The 21,060-nt window shown below is 46.1% G+C and overlaps 1 protein-coding gene across 1 annotated transcript; it reads right to left on the reverse strand.

The window, feature by feature from the left end:
- Positions 1-1,580: 1,580 nt before the first annotated feature.
- Positions 1,581-19,200, reverse strand: LOC139563560 (potassium channel subfamily K member 2-like). Its single transcript, XM_071382334.1, has 7 exons — positions 18,987-19,200; positions 18,160-18,250; positions 14,126-14,243; positions 13,257-13,417; positions 10,449-10,635; positions 9,329-9,468; positions 1,581-2,080 (listed from the first exon to the last, which is right to left on the reverse strand). The coding sequence occupies exons 1-7, from the start codon at positions 19,082-19,084 to the stop codon at positions 1,733-1,735; spliced, it is 1,143 nt and encodes a 380-aa protein (XP_071238435.1). The 5' UTR covers positions 19,085-19,200; the 3' UTR covers positions 1,581-1,732.
- Between the last annotated feature and the right edge of the window lie 1,860 nt (positions 19,201-21,060).

Raw genomic sequence — 21,060 nt, forward strand, 5'->3', positions numbered from 1 at the left:
AGTGTTACTGACAGAGCCAGAAGCCGACCAGCTTGTCACTCTGCGAGCGACAGTTGACTAGATCGCCGGGCGGGGGACGTCACTGCACGATGGCTAGCTCTCACTAGCTAGTTCACATCGGCTAGGTCAAACCCCTCCTCCTCCTCCTCCTCCTCCTCCTTCTCAAATACCCCACTATGGTTTCAATCAAACATACCTTAGATTGAACATAAAACGGTCTGCTGTAAGATAATATATCATATGAAAAGACAGATAGTCATGTGATAACAAATAAATCGTAATTGAATATGCTGAGACGAGCGGTGGCTGAGAGCTAGCGGAGACATTGAACAGATTGATGAACCATGTGGATCTACTTCCCTCACCTCCTTACGGAGGAAGACATGATATAGAGATCTGATTTTACAGTCTGAACACAGCAGGTATCTTAACAGTCAACCGCCACACCCTCATCTTAGGGCGGCAGGTAGCCTTGCGGTTAGAGCGTTGAGCCAGTAACTGAAAAGTTGCTAGTTTGAATCCCAGAGCTGACTAGGTAATAAATCAGTTGACGTGACCTTGAGCAAGGCACTTAATCCTAATTGCTCAAGGGTTTCTGTTGATTATGGCAGACCCTGGCTGTTACCCCACTATCTGAGGCTGTCTCAGGAAAATATGCAAAAAACAAATTTCCAATGAATATACACTTGTACATAGGACAACAAATATAAGCACCCACCAAATTCATTATCATTTTTATCTCCTTCAGATTTGGCATTAGCTCTGAATACGACAATATAATGTTGAACAGAACTGTCAATTTAGGAAATGTGTTGAGGCAAGGCAGCCATTTTTTGTCATTATGGCGAGGGTGAGTTTTGGTTCACATTGATGTTGTATGTAGTGTAGTAGGACATTTTGACAACACAAATAATTGGCACTTATGTCAAAACACATAAGCCTAGTTTTTTTCCATGTTAAAATGTCTGTCCTGAAACAGTCCTAGTGGAGTGGAGCATCCATTTGATGTTCCAAACTCCCAGCATCCCTAGAGCAGCTCGGAGGACTACAGCCACGTAGTTTTACAGACAAACTGTCTGGTTGTTTTAAATGACAAGAGTGAGCGTTATGATCGACAAGAGAAAGCATCGTCTGTTCATTCACATGGTAGAAAGGGACTAAGGCACCACTGTGGTTCCTTCAGTAGAAAAAAACCCCTGAGCGGTCCGGTTCTGGTTAACAGTCAGGGAAAGGTTCCCTTTTGGAACCCTTTAGAACCCTATAGAACCGAACCATACTCTGACTCAAGGCATAGAGACATACTAGTACTCACTAATATTCCTCATACATTGGCAACATAATAAATTGTATACATAAACTAAGGCTATATGTCCTACATTATACCCTATTTCCTATATAGTTGACTGCTTTTGACCAGAACCCTATGAGGTTATGGCCATTAAGTAGAACACTATACAGGGAATAGGATGACAATTCAGATTTGCCCTGACCTTACTCCCCAAACGTGACTCTTCTATTCAGATACATTAACATCTGTTCACAGTTCACAATTCATGTTGTTATTCGGATGTAGTTCAAAATCAAAATGCTTCATAATTTATTCATAGTGTTATATTGTTATATAGTCCGTCATAAGGGCAGTTGTTTATCAATGACATCATCCACTTTGTGCTGAAAGATGGCTGCCATTGGTTGTTGTAACCAGGTGGGCGTGGCTTGTGCTGAAGCAGAGTCAGAGGTGAAAGGTTGTGACCTCTACTTGAGGTGTAATAGCAATGTCACCTCTCTTAGGGTCCACCCGCTTCCCGTTTAGGATCGGACTTCCATTTTTGGTAACAGGCGGGGACACCGGCTCCTTCTCCCGATCCAATTCATTGGTGAAGTTGACGGACATCTTCCTTTTGGGTGGGGTGAGCTCGGGGTCAGAGTTTGGGCCCAGCTCGGATGACATTTTGCTTTTGATTGACGCGGCTCGCTGGAACTTGTCGTAGACCTCGACGCTGAGGCGACGCCTAGTCTCCTTGAACTCTGCTGAGACGTTAGCCGTCCACTCTGCTGCGTGAGCCCTGATCTCCCCTACCTAGAGGGAGAGAGATAAGGGAGCGGGTGGAGAGGAGGGGGAGACATAAGGGGGAAAGGAGAGGGAGAGGGGGGAGAGGAGGAGAGATGAGGGGGAAAGGAGAGGTGAGAGGGGGGAGAGAGGGGGGAGAGGAGAGGGAGAGAGGAGGGGGAAAGAGGGGAGAAATTAGGGGGAGAGGAGGGGGAGAGATAAGGGGGAAAGAGGGGAGAAATGAGGGGGAGAGGAGGGGGAGAGAAGGGGGAAAGAGGGGAGAGATGAGGGGGAGAGGAGGGGGAGAGAGGAGGGGGATAGAGGGTAGAGAGGAGGGGGAGAGAAGGGGGAAAGAGAGGAGAGATGAGGAGGGGGAGAGATAAGGGGGAAAGAGGGAGAGATGAGGGGGAGAGGAGGGGGAGAGATAAGGGGGGAAGGAGGGAGAGAGATGAGGGGGAAAGGAGGGGGACAGAGAGAGAGAGAGATGAGGGGGAAAGGAGGGGGAGAGATGAGGGGGAGAGGAGGGGGGAGAGGAGGGGAGATGAGGGGGAGAGAAGGGGGAGAGAAGGGGGAGAGGAGGGGGAGAGGAGGGGGGGACGGAGAGAGAGAGGAGGGCGAGAGAGAGAAATGCTGTGTGAGACTGTGCTGTTCTCATCATATCCAGGAAGTCACCTGAAAAAGATGAAGCTGTAGTGGATAGCAGATGTTTTAAGGGCTCCTGTTCTGCTACTTTTTTTTTTAACATAATGTCTCCGACATCATTTCCTATGACCGAAAACGGCTTCTGGACATCAGAACAGCATTAACCTTTTTTTGGATTCAAATGTCTACTTCAACAAGTCGGCAGCTCTGGACGTTCTGCTTACTCCTGACTAGGCCCTAATTATCGGGACTCCAAAGAGGAAGAAAAAAAAAGACAGGTGAGGCGACCTCCTAACGAGATTATGTGAGATGAGATTATGTGAGATTATGTTGGCGAACAAATATATCGCCATTGCCCTTTGTTCTGTTGGCGAATGTGCAGTCCCTGGAGAACAAACTGGATGAACTCAGTTCAAGACTATCCTATCAACGGAACCTGAAGAACTGTATTCTATCTTTCTTGGAGTCTTGGCTGAACAAGGACATGGATAATATGTATGGATAATATACAGTGAATTCGGAAAGTATTCAGACCCCTTCCCTTTTTCCACATTTCCATGATTCCGTAAAACAGAGTATGTTACAGTCCCTGATGTCTCTCTGGAAGGAGATCCTCGCCCTGAGCTCATCTACTTTATTGTTAAGAGACTGAACATTAGCGAGTATTATACTCGGAAGCGGTGGATGGTGTGCACGCCTCCTGAGTCGGACTAGAAGTCCACTCCGAATACCTCTTCTCCGTCGGCGGCATCTTGGAGCAGCCTCTGGGGTAAGTTCAATTGCCCTGGGGGGTACGAACAAAGGATCCAATTCGGTAAAGTCGTATTCCTGGTCGTAATGCTGGTGAGTTACCACCTCTCTGATATCCACAAGTTATTTCCCGCTGTATGTAATAACACAAAAAATATTCTGGGCTAATAATGCAAGAAGTAACACACAAAAAAATCGAAATACTGCAAAGTTGCTTAGGAGCTAGAAGCAGAGCTGCCATGTCTGTCGGCACCATCTTACTAGCACAGACTGGGATATGTTCCGGGATTCATCCGATAACATTGAGGAGTTTACCACATTAGTAACCAACTTCATTAATAAGTGCATTGACAACGCCCCCCCCCACAGTGACCGTACATACATAACCTAATCAGAAGCCATGGATTACAGGCAACTTCCGCATTGAGCTAAAGACTAGAGCTGCAGTTTTCAAGGAGTGGGACACTAATCCGGAGGCCTATAAGAAATCCCGCTATGGCCTATGACGAGCCATCAAACAGGCAAACTGTCAATCCAGGACTAAGATCGAATCCTACTATGCCGGCTCTGATGCGCGTCGGATGTGGCAGGACCTGCAAACTATCACGGATTACAAAGGGAAACCCAACCGCAAACTACCCAGTGATGTGCGCTTACCAGATGAGCTAAATGCCTTCTATGCTCACTTCGAGGCAAGCAACACTTAACCATGCATGAGAGCGCCAGCTGTTCTGGACGACTGTGTGATCTCGCTCTCCGTAGCCGATGTGAGTACAACCTTTAAACAGGTTAACATTCACAATGGAATGGATTACCAGATGCTTACTCAGAGCATGCACTGAACAGTTGGCAAGTGTCTTCACTGTCATTTTCAACCACTCCCTGACCCTGTCTGTAATCCCTACATGTTTCAAGCAGACCACCCTAGTCCATGTGCCCACGAACGCCAAGGTGACCTGGCTAAATAACTTTTGCCCTGTAGCACTCACGTCTGTAGCCATGAAATGCTTTGAAAGTCATGGCTCACATCAATGCCATCATCCCAGACACCCTGGATCCACTTCAATTCGCATACTGCCCCAACAATCTATATTGCACTCCATACTGCCCTCTCCGACCTGGATAAGAGGAACACCTAAGTGAGAAGGTTTTTAATTGACTACAGATCAGCGTTCAACACCATAGTCCCCTCCAAGCTCAGAACCCTGGAACTGAACACTCCTCTCTGCAACTGGATCCTGAACTTCCTGACGGCCGCCCCCAGATGGTGAAGGTAGGCAACAACACATCCACCTCGCTGACCTACAACAAGTGGGCCCCTAAGGGGTGCGTGCTTAGTCCCCTCCTGTACTTCCTGTTCACAAACGACTGTGTGGCTGTGCACAACTTCAACACCATAATTAAGTTTGCTGACTTCATGACGGTGGTAGGCCTGATCACCAACGACGATGAGACAGCCTATAGGGAGGAGGTCAGAGACCTGGCTGGACAACAACAACCTTTCCTTCAGCGTCAGCAAGACAAAGGAGCTGATTGTGGACTACAGGAAACGGAGGGCCGAGCACGCCCCCATCCACAGGGCTATAGTGGAGGGTATTGAGAGCTTCAAGTTCCTCAGTGTCCACATGGTCCACAAACACCAACACAATGCCTTATCCATCTCAGGAGGCTGAAAAGATTTGTCATGGGCCCTCAGATCATCAAAAAGTTCTACAGCTGCACCATTGAGAGCATCTTGACTAGATACATCACCACTGGGTATGGCAACTTCTTGGCATACGTCCGCAAGGCGCTACAGAGGGTAATGCGTATGGCCCAGTACATCACTGGGGCCGTGCTCCCTGCCATCTATACCATGCGGTGTCAGAGGAAGACCCCAGAAATTGTCAAAGACTACCGATGCACCAAGTCTGGAACCAGCAGGACCCTGAACAGATTCTACCTCCAAGCCATAAGACTGATAAATGTTGGGTTCTGAGAATATTAAATGTTACTTATTCATGTCACTGATGGAGGGCTAAGGTTGAGGGTCTACACCAGTAGTTAAGGGTTATAGGAGGAAGGTAGATAGTGGGTGCAACTAAGCTTGGAATATGTTGAGTGCAGGGAAGCGATTACATGTGGCAGACATTGATAAGGGGAGACGGGTGGAGATCTTAGAAACTTACAATGTCACTGAGGGAAAGAGGGTAATGTATAACGTTTACATTATGTCAGGATATGTTATTGTTAGCCATCAGGGATCCTCTGGAAGGAGAAGAGACACCGTCTGGTATCAATCACCATGACAACCTTGAGTTGGGGAGGAGTGAGCACTTTGGGGTCGAGGTCAGGTTAGATGAAGTGAGGAAGAACAGATATCACTAAGGTTCTGTCTAGCAACAGAGATGCATTGGCTGTTCAGTTGTGGAGGAAGAGACTCAGCCTAGGAAAAAAGGTTAAATATCCGTGCTTGTGTGAAATGTTTTTTTGTCTGAATTACAGCTGTAACGACCCTTTGGGAAGAATTAAACTTGGTTAAGCTTCTCTAGTGTCCGTGAGTTATTTACTCTGAAAAATTAGAACCTAACAATAGTTAGATAGGTACCCAGACTACCAAATAGCTACCCGGACTATCTGCATTCACCCGCCATTGCATTTGACTGATCACATACACTACTGCTACTGTTTACTATCTATCCTGTTGCCTAGTCACTTTATCACTACCTATATGTACATACAGTATCTACCTAAATTACCTCGTACCCCTGCACATTGACTTGGTACTGGTACCCTGTGTATATAGCCTAGTTATCGTTACTCATTGTGTATTTAATCCTTCTTTTATCTTAATTAAATTTTGGGGGATATTTTACCCCTCTTTTTCACCCCAGTTTCAATTTTGTCTCATCGCTGCAACTCCCCAACAGGCTCATGCGTCCATCCGAAACATGCCCCGCCAAACCGCGCTTCTTAACGCCCGCTTAACCCAGAAGCCAGCCGACACCGATGTGTCGGAGGAAACACCATTCACCTGACGACGAGGTCAGCCCGCAGCCGCCCGGCCCACCACAATGAGTCGAGGTCAGCCCGCAGGCGCCCGGCCCTCCACAAGGAGTCGAGGTCAGCCTGCAGGCGCCCGGCCCTTCACAAGGAGTTGCTAAAGCGCAATGAGCCAAGTAAAGCCCCCCCCGGCCAAACCCTCCCCTAACCTGGAAGACGCTGGGCCAATTGTGCGCCACCCTATTATGGGACTCCCGATCACGGCCGGTTGTGATACAGCTCGGGATCGAACCCGGGTCTGTAGTGACGCCTCTAGCACTGCGATACAGTGCCTTAGACCACTGGCGAGGTCCTCTATTATTTCTCAGGTTTTCTCTCTGCATTGTTGGGAAGGCCCACAAGTAAGCATTTCACTGTTAGCATGTGACAAATAAAAAATTGATTTAAATTTGATTTGATCTCAATTACTGTACATGCATGTTCAATTAAAGCTGCCATGGAAACACACACAACTGTACTGACTGCATGGGGTAAATGGCATGTTGGACACGTCACGCTGCACACACACACACACACACTCACTCACTCACTCACTCACTCACTCACTCACTCACTCACTCACTCACTCACTCACTCACATACACACACACACACACACACCATTATCAAAACGTGTGATACCTTCTTTGGTTTAGTGGTTGTCAAACATATAGGAGAGTTATTGATAAAGTATTGATTGATTGATATATTGATATACAGTATATACTGTATATTGTATAATATACTCAGGGCGAACAAGACTTGAAAGAGAGAGAAAAGGAGAGACGAGGGATCCCTGGACTAGCAAACTGCAGACAGGGCTGCACGGCTCAAAGAACGTTTCAGGATAAGATGTAAATGTGATTGGCCTAATCAGATCTGTAGTGTAGTTCCTCTTTACTGAGCTGGCGCAGGGGCTTGCTCTGCCTGGCAGCTTAAATACAGTTCTTCACATGTAAGGAAGAGAGGGGGATGGGAGGAATAGGGGGAAAGAGATATAAGCAGGAGAGTAATAGGGGGAAAGAGATTAACAGGAGAGGAATAGGGGGAAAGAGATATAAGCAGGAGAGGAATAGGGGAAAAGAGATTAACAGGAGAGGAATAGGGGGAAAGAGATAAACAGGAGAGGAATAGGGGGAAAGAGATTAACAGGAGAGGAATAGGGGAAAAGAGATTAACAGGAGAGGAATAGGGGGACAGAGATTAACAGGAGAGGAATAGGGGGACAGAGATTAACAGGAGAGGAATAGGGGGAAAGAGATTAACAGGAGAGGAATAGGGGAAAGAGATTAACAGGAGAGGAATAGGGGGAAAGAGATAAACAGGAGAGGAATAGGAGGAATGGGGGAAAGAGATAAACAGGAGAGGAATAGGGGGAAAGAGATTAACAGGAGAGGAATAGGGGGAAAGAGACTAACAGGAGAGGAATAGGGGGAAAGAGATTAACAGGAGAGGAATAGGGGGAATGGGAGAAAGAGATAAACAGGAGAGGAATAGGGGGAACGGGGGAAAGAGATAAACAGGAGAGGTGGTGTGGGAGCGGTGGTTTGGGTGGTGTTCACTCAGAGAGCTGTTCAAGTGTAGAAGGTCTGTTTATTCTAATCTATTGTACAGTCACTGTTTGGGTGGTAACTATCCCACTCTGGAAAAACACATTATACTGTATGGTCTACTCCATCACTGTTGTGTTGCATTACTGGTGCCTCTGTGGTTCTTAATGAGATCATAGGACCAGAGCCCATTAGACTGTAGAGTGAGACAAGAGAGGAGAGAGTGACACTCATTAACTTGATACACTTACATTCTCTCTCACTCTGTGGCACTCTCACTCTCTCTCACTCTGTCCGTCTGTCTCGCTCTCTCGCTCTCTGTGTCTCTCCCTTCCCCTTCTCCTCTCTCTCTCTCTCTTCTGTCTCTATCGCTCTCTCTCGCCCTCCTCCCCCTCTCTCTCTGTGTCTTTCTCTCTCTCTTCTTCCTCCCCTCTCTCTCTCCCCCCCTCTCTCTCTCTCACTCTCTTCTTCTCTATCTATATATCTGTCTCTCTCTCCTTTCTTTCTCTCTCTCTCTCTCTCTTCTTCATCCCCTCTCTCTTCCCCTCTCTCTTTGTCTTCTGTCTATCACTCTGTCTTTCTCTCTCATCCTCCTCCTCCCCCTCTCTCTCTCTTCCCCCCTCTCTCTCTCTCTCTCTCACTCTCTTCTTCTCTCTCTATATATCTGTCTCTCTCTCCTTTCTCTCTCTCGCTCTCTCTCTCTTCCCCTCTCTCTCTTCCCCGCTCTCTCTTCCCCTCTCTCTTTCTCTTCTGTCTCTCACTCTGTCTTTCTCTCTCTTCCTCCTCCTCCCCCTCTCTCTCTCTCACTCTCTTCTTCTCTCTCTATATATCTGTCTCTCTCTCCTTTCTCTCTCTCTTTTCCTCCTCCCCTCTCTCTCTCTCTTCCTCTCCCTCTCTACATATCTGTCTCTCTCTCCTCTCTCTCTCTCTCTTCCTCCTCCCCATCTGTTGGGTTGTTGTGTAGAGAGTGTCCCTGGAAAGGCTCACAGCAGTCAGAGATATGCTGTGATATGCTATCTCTGCTTATGTCCAGCAGAGCCATTAGACCATCAGAACACACAGGGTTCAGGATATGTGTAAACAATACTGAAGTCGTGTGTGTGTGTGTGTGAGTGAGTGTGTGAGTGTGTGAGTGTGTGAGTGTGTGAGTGTGTGAGTGTGTGAGTGAGTGAGAGTGAGAGAGAGAGAGAGAGAGAGAGAGAGAGAGAGAGAGAGAGAGAGAGAGAGAGAGAGAGAGAGAGAGAGAGAGAGAGAGAGAGAGAGAGAGAGAGAGAGAGAGAGAGAGAGAGAGAGAGAGAGAGAGAGAGAGAGAGACCTCCTCTTTGGTCTTCTTAGAGATGACTCTGAGCCAGTCTCCTATCATGCTGAGTACAGCAGCGAAGTACGCCAGTCCCACCAGGATCCAGAACCACACCACAGGCTTGTAGTAGTCCAGATACTCAATCTCTGATCCACCTGGAGAGGACACGCACACACACACACACACACACACACACACACACACACACATACACACCCAGAAACACATACACACGTACACGCACACACACATACACGCACACACACAGAAACACACACACATGCACGCACGCACATCCACACACACATGCACGCACACACACAAACACGCGCACAGACACACACACACACACATACACGCACGCACGCACACACACACACGTACATACACACACACACACACACATACACACATACACACACGAGCGCATGCACACATACACACAGAAACACATAAACATACACACACAGAAACACATACACACACACAGAAACACATACACACACATGAGCGCATGCACACATACACACAGAAACACACACACAGAAACACACACGTTAGATATTACAACACGACCCCTTACTTTCTCTCTCTATCTCTCCGGCTGACCAGCTCCTTGTTCTAGTTCTGAGCAGTACATTCTATCTGATAGTGCCCTATCTTCATTTGACCCTGCTTCTCACTGCAGGAAAATAATCCTGTAGCAACAGGAGATGTGAATTATTATGTGGATTATAATTCATGGACATTTTTTGTAAGGGGTTGATACATTTTTCGTCACAGCTTTGAGTACACTACAATTTGCATTTCCTGCTGTTGTGATCAAATGAAAATAGCAGATCTGTATATTCTGTTCACTTTCCCTGAGTGATTGGTTAACGTGTGACAGAGACTGATAGCTGCACCTCACTCTAGGATTCAATCATCTCTTTTGTACTCTAACTCACTTCATGCGACTGCTGCGACCTTTAACTAGTCTTTAAAAGAGATTTTCATCTTAATGAGACAAACCTGTATAAACAAAGGTTCAATGAAAAAAGTGTGTTCGTGTGAGCGCACGTACGTGTACTTAAGCATACACATTTAAAGTTAGAACTTGGCCTGTATCGATATTACTACCTTCGTAAACATTTACCTGCGACAAAGTCCCCGAAACCAATGGTTGTCAAGGTGATGACTACAAAGTAGAGGGACTCCAGGGCACTCCAGCCCTCAATGTGTTTAAAGATGGCTGCCGGCAGCGCCACGAAGAGCAGACAGCCGAACAGGATGAAGAGAACGGTGGAGATGACACGAATCTTGGTCTGACTAACATCCCACTGCTACAGAGAGAGGGGGGAGGGAGGGAGATAGATGAATAATCTATCTAACCATTATTCCAGCTAAATTGACACCACATTTCTCATGTACAGCAATGACCTTGGGAAGAGTTGCAGAGTTAACCAACTGGAGTCTGGGGATGACTAGGAGGTGGCCATGAGGGACGGTATTCCTGGGGCCGCATTCGAAAATTGGCTGTCGTTTTTGGAATTTTCTTTCTAGTTTTCATTTCCTGCGCTAATGTGTTATCATTTACACACTGTGTCATGTTTCTTTTGTTTTTAGTATGCTGCCTCCATTTAAAAACATAATAATCCTTGACAGAATAATTATTCTCCCCTTTGACTATACATTTTCGTCAATTCTTACATTCGCCACTAGATGGCGATCAGACAATTTCTGGGGGTTTCTACTCCGGAAGTTGTTGACTGTTTTTGTGCTTGCCAGTTAGCTAGCACTGCTCCGCTGTTAGCAGCCAATGGCTAGTTGTTTCTTACTGCTGATAAGAATGAATGATTTACATAATTTTTTCGAGTATTTACTGAATTATTTATTGTAACAAATCAAACGTTAAACCTCGTAAACAATTCATTTAGACCAGTGGTCAACAACCGGTCGGTCGATCGCGAAAGGTATTTCTGGTCGATCGCCAAACATTTCTGTATAAAAAACAACGATAAAGCCTGCGTCTGGAGGTACAAACTCTGCCTTCCCGGAAGGCCCGGAGAGCAAATCAAGTGTACTATAGGCCTGCGGCTGGCCAATCGGATGGCTCAGATGACCGTGTCTGCAGTAACGTAGCTGGCGTAAAAGAAAGACGATTGCGTCCCACTTGGCCAAAAGCCTGGGAAAATGCAGAGCGCCAAATTCAAATAAAATGATATAAAAATCTAACTTTCATTAAATCACACATGTAAGATGTCAAATTAAAGCTACACTCGTTGTGAATCCAGCCAACATGTCAGATTTCAAAAAGGCTTTTCGGCGAAAGCATAAGATGCTATTTACTGATGATAGCACAACAGTAAACAAAGAGAGTGTAGCATATTTCAACACTGCAGGCGCAACACAAAACGCAGAAATAAAATATAAATCATGCCTTACCTTTGATGAGCTTCTTTTGTTGGCACTCCAAAATGTCCCATAAACATCACAAATGCTCCTTTTGTTCAATTAATTCCGTTCATATATATCCAAAATGTCCATTTATTTGGCGCGTTTGATCCAGAAAAAAACAGCTTCCAATTTGCGCAACGTCACTACAAAATATCTCAAAAGTTACGTGTAAACTTTGCCAAAACATTTCAAACTACTTTTGTAATACAGCTTTAGGTATTTTTAAACGTTAATAATCGATCAAATTGAAGACGGGTCTATCTGTTTTCAATACAGGAGGCCAACAAACTAACGCTACTTTTCTAGTCTTGCGCAACTCTCAAACAGTACACATAACGTTACACTGATTCAAGATGGCCGTACTTCTTCATTGCACAAAGGAATAACCTCAACCAATTTCCAAAGACTGGTGACATCCAGTGGAAGCGGTAGGAACTGCAAACAAGTCCCTTAGAAATCTAGTATCCCAATGAAACCTCAATGAACAGACAGTGACCTCAAAAATAATACATCTGAATGGTTAGTCCTCTGGGTTTTGCCTGCTACATAAATTCTGTTATACTCACAGACATTATTTAAACGGTTTTAGAAACTTCAGAGAGTTTTCTATCCAAATCTACTAATAATATGCATATGTTATATTCTGGGGATGAGTAGAAGGAAGTTGAAATTGGGCACGCTATTTATCCAAAAGTGAAAATGCTGCCCCCTATCCTAGAGAAGTTTTAATAGGCTATTCAAATGCACGTTCTTCATACTTCCACTCAGCACTACAACCAACACTGCAGCAGTAATGAATGAGTAGGAAAGTGTCTCTGTAGGCTTGTGTTGTTATTATTAGCTGCTTGGGTCTTTTTAATATCAAGGAATATTTCACTTTCTCTCTTCATAGGAATAACAACATGAATTTGTGCATGAGACGTGAATTAATACAGTGCGACTTGAGTGTCACCATCAGCTGGAAGACAGTGTCCCTTTTTGGTCAGTGTCAGCTGAGACTGATCATCAGATGCAGACACCATCAGCCCAGTAAAATATTTAAATGTATGCTCACTCAGCTGAGCCTCACAAGTAATACAACAACTGATCTATTACCGTTGTGATCACATAGCATACCCCCCCAAAAAAAAAAAAAATGATTCAAGCAAATTCAATATACACTAATAATGTATTGGGCCTCTACCGTACTGAACAAACCTCATTGTTTCAGTACTGTTTTTAATAGGTTCATGTTGCATAGGCTTTGGTTTTTAAGCAAATTTTTAAACACATTTTTAAACAAATTTTAGTTTCTTCAAAGTAGCCACACTTTGCCTTGATGACAGCTTTGCACACCCTTGGCATTCACAGACACACACACACACACACACACACACACACACACACACACACACACACACACACACACACACACACACACACACACACACACACACACACACACACACACACACACACAAACACACACACAAACACACACACACACACATCCTCTACATGGACTCACCACAAACATCTTCTCAACCCTGGCGGTGGCCTTGCCAAAGATGGTTCCCAGTTGGTCTCCTACTCCAGCCAGCAGGAAGCCAAACAGAGGGATCCCCAGAAGAGCATAGATGATACAGAAGATACGCCCTCCCTCCGTATGGGGGGAAATGTTCCCAAATCCTGGAGAGACAGAAGAAATGAGGCATCTTTAAAAGACTGTGCTATCTATGTTCTATTTCCTTGTTATTCTACTAGTTATTTGATTGTTTAGTTCTTTGTCACTTAAATGTTTTCTTCAACCGTAACACAGCAATTCTGTCTGGAAATGAAATCCCTCATTCTATTGCAGCGTTGCTTCCTTTGGGAACAAGTGAATGTCATTTCCCTTTACAAGGAGGAAGACAAGGCAGTAATAATATCCATTAGCTACAGCAGTCTATGTGCTAGGTTTACACTATTCACTCTCTCTTTTGTCTCTATCTCTTTCTTTCCCTTTCTCCCCTGTGTCCTTAGGGTGGGTCACCAACCAATTAGTCCTAAACTTTAAGCAGCTCTCCACCTCTCCCTCTCCCTACCTCTCTCTCCCTCCATCCCTCCACCTCTTGTTAGAGGCCCCACCCAGTCTTTTTTGAAGTGCAATTAAATCCCAGGTCCTTGGGGAGTGAAGGGAGAACAGAGAGATAATAGGAAGGATAGAATCATGAAGATTGATTTACAGAAGAACGTTGTAATGACGACTGTACTGAGAGGGTAAATGAGACGTTGGACACACACACACACACACACACACACACACACACACACACACACACACACACACACACACACACACACACACACACACACACACACACACACACACACACACTCACACACACACACCCCTACCGATGGTAGTGATGACGGTTCCAGCGAAGAAGAAGGAGGAGCTTAGGTCCCAGAGGCTGCTGTGATTGGTCAGAGTCCCGGCTGGGTTCACCCCTGAACGGATCGCTGACACCACTTGCTGTGGATGAGACACACACATAGACCATGTCTGAATACCCCTACTTAGTTCTAAATAGTAGGTTGACTGGGTACGCAGAAATAATTTTTCTAACAATTGTTTATAGACAGATTATTTCACTTATAATTCGCTGTATCACAATTCCAGTGGGTCAGAAGTTTACATACACTAAGTTGCCTGTGCCTTTAAATAGCTTGGAAAATTCCAGAAAATTATGTCATGGCTTTAGAAGCTTCTGATAGGCTAATTGAAATAATTTGAGTCAATTGGAGGTGTACCTGTGGATGTATTTCAAGGCCTACCATCAAACGCAATGCCTCTTTGCTTGACATCATGGGAAAATCTAAAGAAATCAGCCAAGACCTCAGAAAAAAATTTGTAGACCTCCCCAAGTCTGGTTCATCATTGGGAGCAATTTCCAAATGCCTGAAGGTACCACGTTCATCTGTACAAACAATAGTACGCAAGTATAAACACCATGGGACCACGCAGCCGTCATACCTCTCAGGAAGGAGACGTGTTCTGTCTACTAGAGATGAACGTACTTTGGTGCGAAAAGTGCAAATCAATCCCAGAACAACAGCAAAGGACCTTGTGAAGATGCTGGAGGAAACAGGTACAAACGTATCTATATCCACAGTAAAATGAGTCCTATATCGACATAACCTGAAAGGCCGCTCAGCAAAGAAGAAGCCACTGCTCCAAAACCGCCACGAAAAAAGCCAGACTACGGTTAGCAACTGCACATAGGGACAAAGATTGTACTTTCTAGAGAAATGTCCTCTGCTCTGATGAAACAAAAATAGAACTGTTTGGCCAATATGACCATCGTTATGTTTGGAGGGAAAAGGGGGAGGCTTGCAAGCCGAGGGAACACCATCCCAACCATGAAGCACGGGGTGGCAGCATCATGTTGTGGGGGTGCTTTGCTGCAGGAGGGACTGGTGCACTTCACAAAATAGATGGCATCATGAAGAGGGACAATTATGTTGATATATTGAAGCAACATCTCAAGACATCAGTCAGGAAGTTAAAGCTTGGTCGCAAATGGGTCTTCCAAATGGACAATTACCCCAAGCACACTTCCAAAGTTGTGGCAAAATAGCTTAAGGACAACAAAGTCAAGGTATTGGAGTGGCCTAACCTCAATCCTATAGAAAATTTGTGGGCAGAACTGAAAAAGCGTGTGCGAGCAAGGAGGCCTACAAACCTGACTCAGTTACACCAGCTCTGTCAGGAGGAATGGGCCAAAATTCACCCAACTTATTGTGAGAAGGTTGTGGAAGGATTCCTGAAACATTTGACCCAAGTTAAACAATTTAAAGGCAATGCTACCAAATACTATGTATGTAAACTTCTGATCCACTGGGAATGTGATGAAAGAAATAAAAGCTGAAATAAATCATTCTCTCTACTATTATTCTGACATTTCACATTCTTAAAATAAAGTGGTTGTCACGAATGTCGTCGGGAGAAGGAGAGGAGGACCAAGGTGCAGCGTGGTAAGTGTTCATATTTTTAATAAAACAACTGAACACTGAACAAATCAACAAAAACGACAAACTAACAGTCCTGTAAGGTGACGAAAAAACACTAAACAGAAAATAATCACCCACAACACAAAATGGGAAAACAGAGTACCTAAGTATGGCTCCCAATCAGAGACAACTATAGACAGCTGCCTCTGATTGGGAACCACACCAGGCCAAATACATAGAAAACCAACAACATAGAAAAAAGAACATAGACTGCCCACCCTAGTCACACCCTGGCCTAACCAAAATAGAGAATAAAAAACCTCTCTATAGCCAGGGTGTGACAGTGGTGATCCTAACTGACCTAAGACAGGGAAATTTTACTAGGATTAAATGTCAGGAATCGGGAAAAACTGAGTTTAAATGTATTTGGCTATGGTGTATGTAAACTGTACAAATTCAAAATTCTAGTATGCTTTAAATGCCCAGATGTCATACTCGTTTCAGTAGAATTTGCTACATTCTAACGAGGAAGAGAATCTTCTTGTGTGTCTGATAATCACCTGAGAGGCACGTCATACCAAAATGAACAAATGGCGGGAAACAAACACATCAGAAACAGAACCCAGACAGGTGGGGGCTGGAGAGGTGGTGGGACATCAGGAACAGAACCCAGACAGGTGGGGGCTGGAGAGGTGGTGGGACATCAGGAACAGAACCCAGACAGGTGGGGGCTGGAGAGGTGGTGGGACATCAGGAACAGAACCCAGACAGTTGGGGGCTGGAGAGGTGGTGGGACATCAGGAACAGAACCCAGACAGGTGGGGGCTGGAGAGGTGGTGGGACATCAGGAACAGAACACAGACAGGTGGGGGCTGGAGAGGTGGTGGGACATCAGGAACAGAACCCAGACAGGTGGGGGCTGGAGAGGTGGTGGGACATCAGGAACAGAACCCAGACAGGTGGGGGCTGGAGAGGTGGTGGGACATCAGAAACAGAACCCAGACAGGTGGGGGCTGGAGAGGTGGTGGGACATCAGGAACAGAACCCAGACAGGTGGGGGCTGGAGAGGTGGTGGGACATCAGGAACAGAACCCAGACAGGTGGGGGCTGGAGAGGTGGTGGGACATCAGGAACAGAACCCAGACAGGTGGGGGCTGGAGAGGTGGTGGGACATCAGAAACAGAACCCAGACAGGTGGGGGCTGGAGAGGTGGTGGGACATCAGGAACAGAACCCAGACAGGTGGGGGCTGGAGAGGTGGTGGGACATCAGGAACAGAACCCAGACAGGTGGGGGCTGGAGAGGTGGTGGGACATCAGAAACAGAACCCAGACAGGTGGGGGCTGGAGAGGTGGTGGGACATCAGAAACAGAACCCAGACAGGTGGGGGCTGGAGAGGTGGTGGGACATCAGGAACAAGCATAGCCAGTAACAGTTAGTTACAGCAGCAACAGAAATGGCAGCAAGAGACACCAGCATGCGCGTTACATCCAGCATCGAGGAAGTATAGAACCGGTCAACTTAAAGAGCATGGAAGTAGAGTGTGTATCCAAATGGTGAAATATCCTCTGATGTGATCAGCCGAGGCCGCCACACTCGGGTTTCCCTTCGGTACTTGCTTCGCTTTATACATTTCTACTAAACAGTATGTTCTAAATATCGGTAGTACGATTAGTACACACTATGTACTTGTAATAAGTACAAGGAAAGACAGATTTCGGACATGGCCGCACGCACGCACGCACGCACGCACACACACACACACACACACACACACACACACACACACACGACTTCAGTATTGTTTTCTGGTTCTTGCCTGTTCTTTAACGAGTAGACTAATATCTAGACAAGAGGTTTTCAACAGCAGAAGAAACCAGTAAACCCTGTGTGTTCTGATGGTCTAATGGCTCTACTGGACATAAGCAGAGAAGGGAGGGCCAAACGACTGCTGGTTGCTTAATGTCACCTCTGTCAGACTGTGACAAGAGTAAAAGCTGAGAACACCCTCGCCTCTGTCTGAGAGGAACTCTGACTCATCCTTGCGGCACACCGGTAGTTCATATCTCATTATGACATTGAATAGATTGGTAGTGCAGCTGTTAGCCCCGGTCTCACTAATGGGATGACTAGGGAGTAGGCTCATTCCCTGACGAATTCAGCCTGCCACCATGTACAGTACATCTGTTAGCACGGTCAGTGAGGTCACTCCAAGACCCAGAGTGGTTTTAAGTCCTTTTTAATCAACGTATTTATTTCCTGAAGCCACACTGTGACATCAGTGTGTGTTAAAACGTTAACATTTTGGAATTCACCACGCAAATCAGCACCAACGGCAGCAGAGATACATTCTCAATGAGTCACTCTGGCAATTAACATGATTACACACACACACACACAGACACACACAAACACACACACAAGCAGTAACAATGGTACCTTGACCAGTTCCTCCAGTTGGCTGTGGTTTACACAGGAGTGTGTAGAGAGGAAGTCTAGTTTCTGAGTCAGGATGGCCAGGCGCTGAGAACTGGAGAGAGAGGGAGGGGGAAGACAGGTTTACAAAGAGATAAAGGAGGGATAGAGAGAGTGACAAGAGAGAGAGAGAGAGAGAGAGAGAGAGAGAGAGAGAGACAGACAGACAGACAGACAGACAGACAGACAGACAGACAGACAGACAGACAGACAGACAGACAGACAGACAGACAGACAGACAGACAGACAGACAGACAGACAGACAGACAGACAGACAGACAGACAGACAGACAGACAGACAGACAGACAGACAGACAGACAGACAGACAGACAGACAGACGGAGGGAGGGAGGGAGGGAGGGAGAGACAGAGAAAGGAGGAAGACAGGGTTACGGGGAGATAAAGGAGGGATAGAGAGAGTGACGAGAGAGAGAGAGAGAGAGAGAGAGAGAGAGAGAGAGAGAGAGAGAGAGAGAGAGAGAGAGAGAGAGAGAGAGATTGTGTGCAGGGAGAGGGAGAGATATATAGAAGAAAGAGGGAGAGAGATGGAGAGAGAGAGAGCGAGAGAGAGCGAGAGAGAGGGATTGTGTGCAGGGAGAGTGAGAGATAAATAGGAGAAAGAGGGAGAGAGATGGAGAGAGGTAGAGAGGGGGGTTGTGTGCAGGGAGAGGGAGAGATATATAGGAGAAAGAGAGAGAGAGAGAGAGAGAGAGAGAGAGAGAGAGAGAGAGAGAGAGAGAGAGAGAGAGAGAGAGAGAGAGAGAGAGAGAGAGAGAGAGAATGATAAATACCTCTCATGGGGTTGTTCTAGGGCCTTGAAGACGGCAGCTCCAACAACCAGGTAGAGAACCACCAGGAGGAAAATGGCTGACACTGTCTTCCACTTCATCACCGTGGCAATGGCCTGACACTCCTCTGTAGGGCTCAGTGTGATTGACTTGGCGGAGAAGGAGCGGCGGGGCTTGCTGCTGTGAGTGGCGGATTTGGGGTCCACTAGGTCAGGTGCTGCCACTATTTGGGGGATGGGGAGAAGAGATTATTAGCTGATTGATAATGTATTTTAAAGTATCTTCTTTATTTCCCGTCAACAAACTCAGATAGTTCATACTCTAAATGAAGTTTCATTGATATGTCATCTTCAAAACCATGTCTTAAAGGGAAGTAGAAATTAGAAGGAGCCCATGTGTGTCCATGCTGTGCTGTGGCTGGTGAGTAATTATTGTGTGTGTTTTCTCTATGCTTCTGTGTTGTGTAGGTCTGACACGTGCTCTTCTGCAGAATGAGAACACATTGGCTGTTCGTTTAGGAAATGTACCAATAAATACTGTTGTGTGAGACACGGTCGTCGAGCAGCCGGGCTCTTAAACTGTTGTGGCAATGTGAATCACACACATCTACTATTCTGCAGCTTTCACCCATTTACTGGGAACTGTGTGTGTGTGTGTGTGTGTGTGTGTGTGTGTGTGTGTGTGTGTGTGTGTGTGTGTGTGTGTGTGTGTGTGTGTGTGTGTGTGTGTGTGTGTGTGTGTGTGTGTGTGTGTGTGTGTGTGTGTGTGTGTGTGTGTGTGTGTGTGTGTGTGTTTGTGAGTGAGTAAGTGAGTGCTATTAGCCTTAATTTGATAAATTTACCAATAAATAATGTTGTGTGAGACATGGCCGGGCTCTTAAACTGCTGCGGCAACGCATATCACACACAGGAAACAGGGGGCGGAGCACGCCCCCATCTGCATCGACTGGGCTGTAGTGGAGAGGGTCAAAAGCTTCAAGTTCCTCGGCGTGCACATCACAGAGGACCTGACATGGACCCATCACACCAGCACTGTGGTGAAGAAGGCGCAACAGTGCCACTTCAAACTCAGGCGACTGAAGAAATTTGGCATTTGGTCCCTAAGAACTTCTATAGATGCACCATTGAGAGAATCTTGTCTGGCTGCATCACCGCCTGGTATGGCAACTGCACCGCCCTCAACCGCAAGGCTCTACAGAGGGTGGTGCGGACGGGCCAATACATCACTCGGGGTGAGCTCCCTGCCTTCCAGGTCATTTACACCGGAAGATCGTCAAAGACTCCAGTCACCCGAGCCACGGACTGTTCACTCTGTTACCATCTGGCAAACAGGGTTTCCGGAGCATCGTGTCTCGGACCAGTATGCTCTGACACAGCTTCTACCACCAGGCCAACAGACTGCTGAGCTGCTAACCCTATAGCTGTCTACCTGCTCAGACCTGCACCGTAGAGATTATTTACATTGACTGTCCAAACATCCATACCTTACACACAGGGGTTAATTATTATTATTTGACCCTGCTGGTCATCTATGAACATTTGAACATCTTGGCTATGTTCTGTTATAATCTCCACCCGGCACAGCCAGAAGAGGACTGGCCATCCCTCATAGCCTGGTTCCTCTCTAGGTTTCTTCCTAGGTTCTGGAGTTTTTCCTAGCCACCGTGCTTCTACACCTGCATTGCTTGCTGTTTGGGGTTTTAGGCTGGGTTTCTGTGCAGCACTTTTGATTTGATTTTTGATTTGCTTTAAATTGGGCCAGGTACTGGCGTTTATGATCCAAATGAGAACCCAAAGCGGAACTGAGAACCGGTACGTTTGGTTACGCAAATTTGGAATTATCTAATGAAAAAATTGTTGTCCACATTTAAATTTCCTCAGCAAACAACATGACTAATCAACAGCAAACTCAGACAACCCCATCGTAGAAAAGTTGACCTTTTCAATTGGTCAGCTTGTCACGTTCTATGCGATTAAAAGAATATTCCTCTCAATGTGCTTTCAAATGGAGAGTGCTGCACAGGGAGAGAAACACGCCCAGTCACTGTCCAACATTCTCAACGCAGCCGCAGAAAAAC

This window comes from Salvelinus alpinus, chromosome 34 (assembly GCF_045679555.1).
Source record: "Salvelinus alpinus chromosome 34, SLU_Salpinus.1, whole genome shotgun sequence".
Classification (NCBI taxonomy): Eukaryota; Metazoa; Chordata; class Actinopteri; order Salmoniformes; family Salmonidae; genus Salvelinus; species Salvelinus alpinus.

Coding starts and splice junctions, on each gene's coding strand:
- LOC139563560 (XM_071382334.1), bottom strand. CDS start 19,084: ATGAAGTGGAAGACAGTGTCAGCCATTTTCCTCCTGGTGGTTCTCTAC. Junction 14,244..18,159: donor AACTGGAGGAACTGGTCAAG/GTACCATTGTTA, acceptor TCTCATCCACAG/CAAGTGGTGTCAGCGATCCG. Junction 10,636..13,256: donor GGGTTGAGAAGATGTTTGTG/GTGAGTCCATGT, acceptor CTCTCTCTGTAG/CAGTGGGATGTTAGTCAGAC.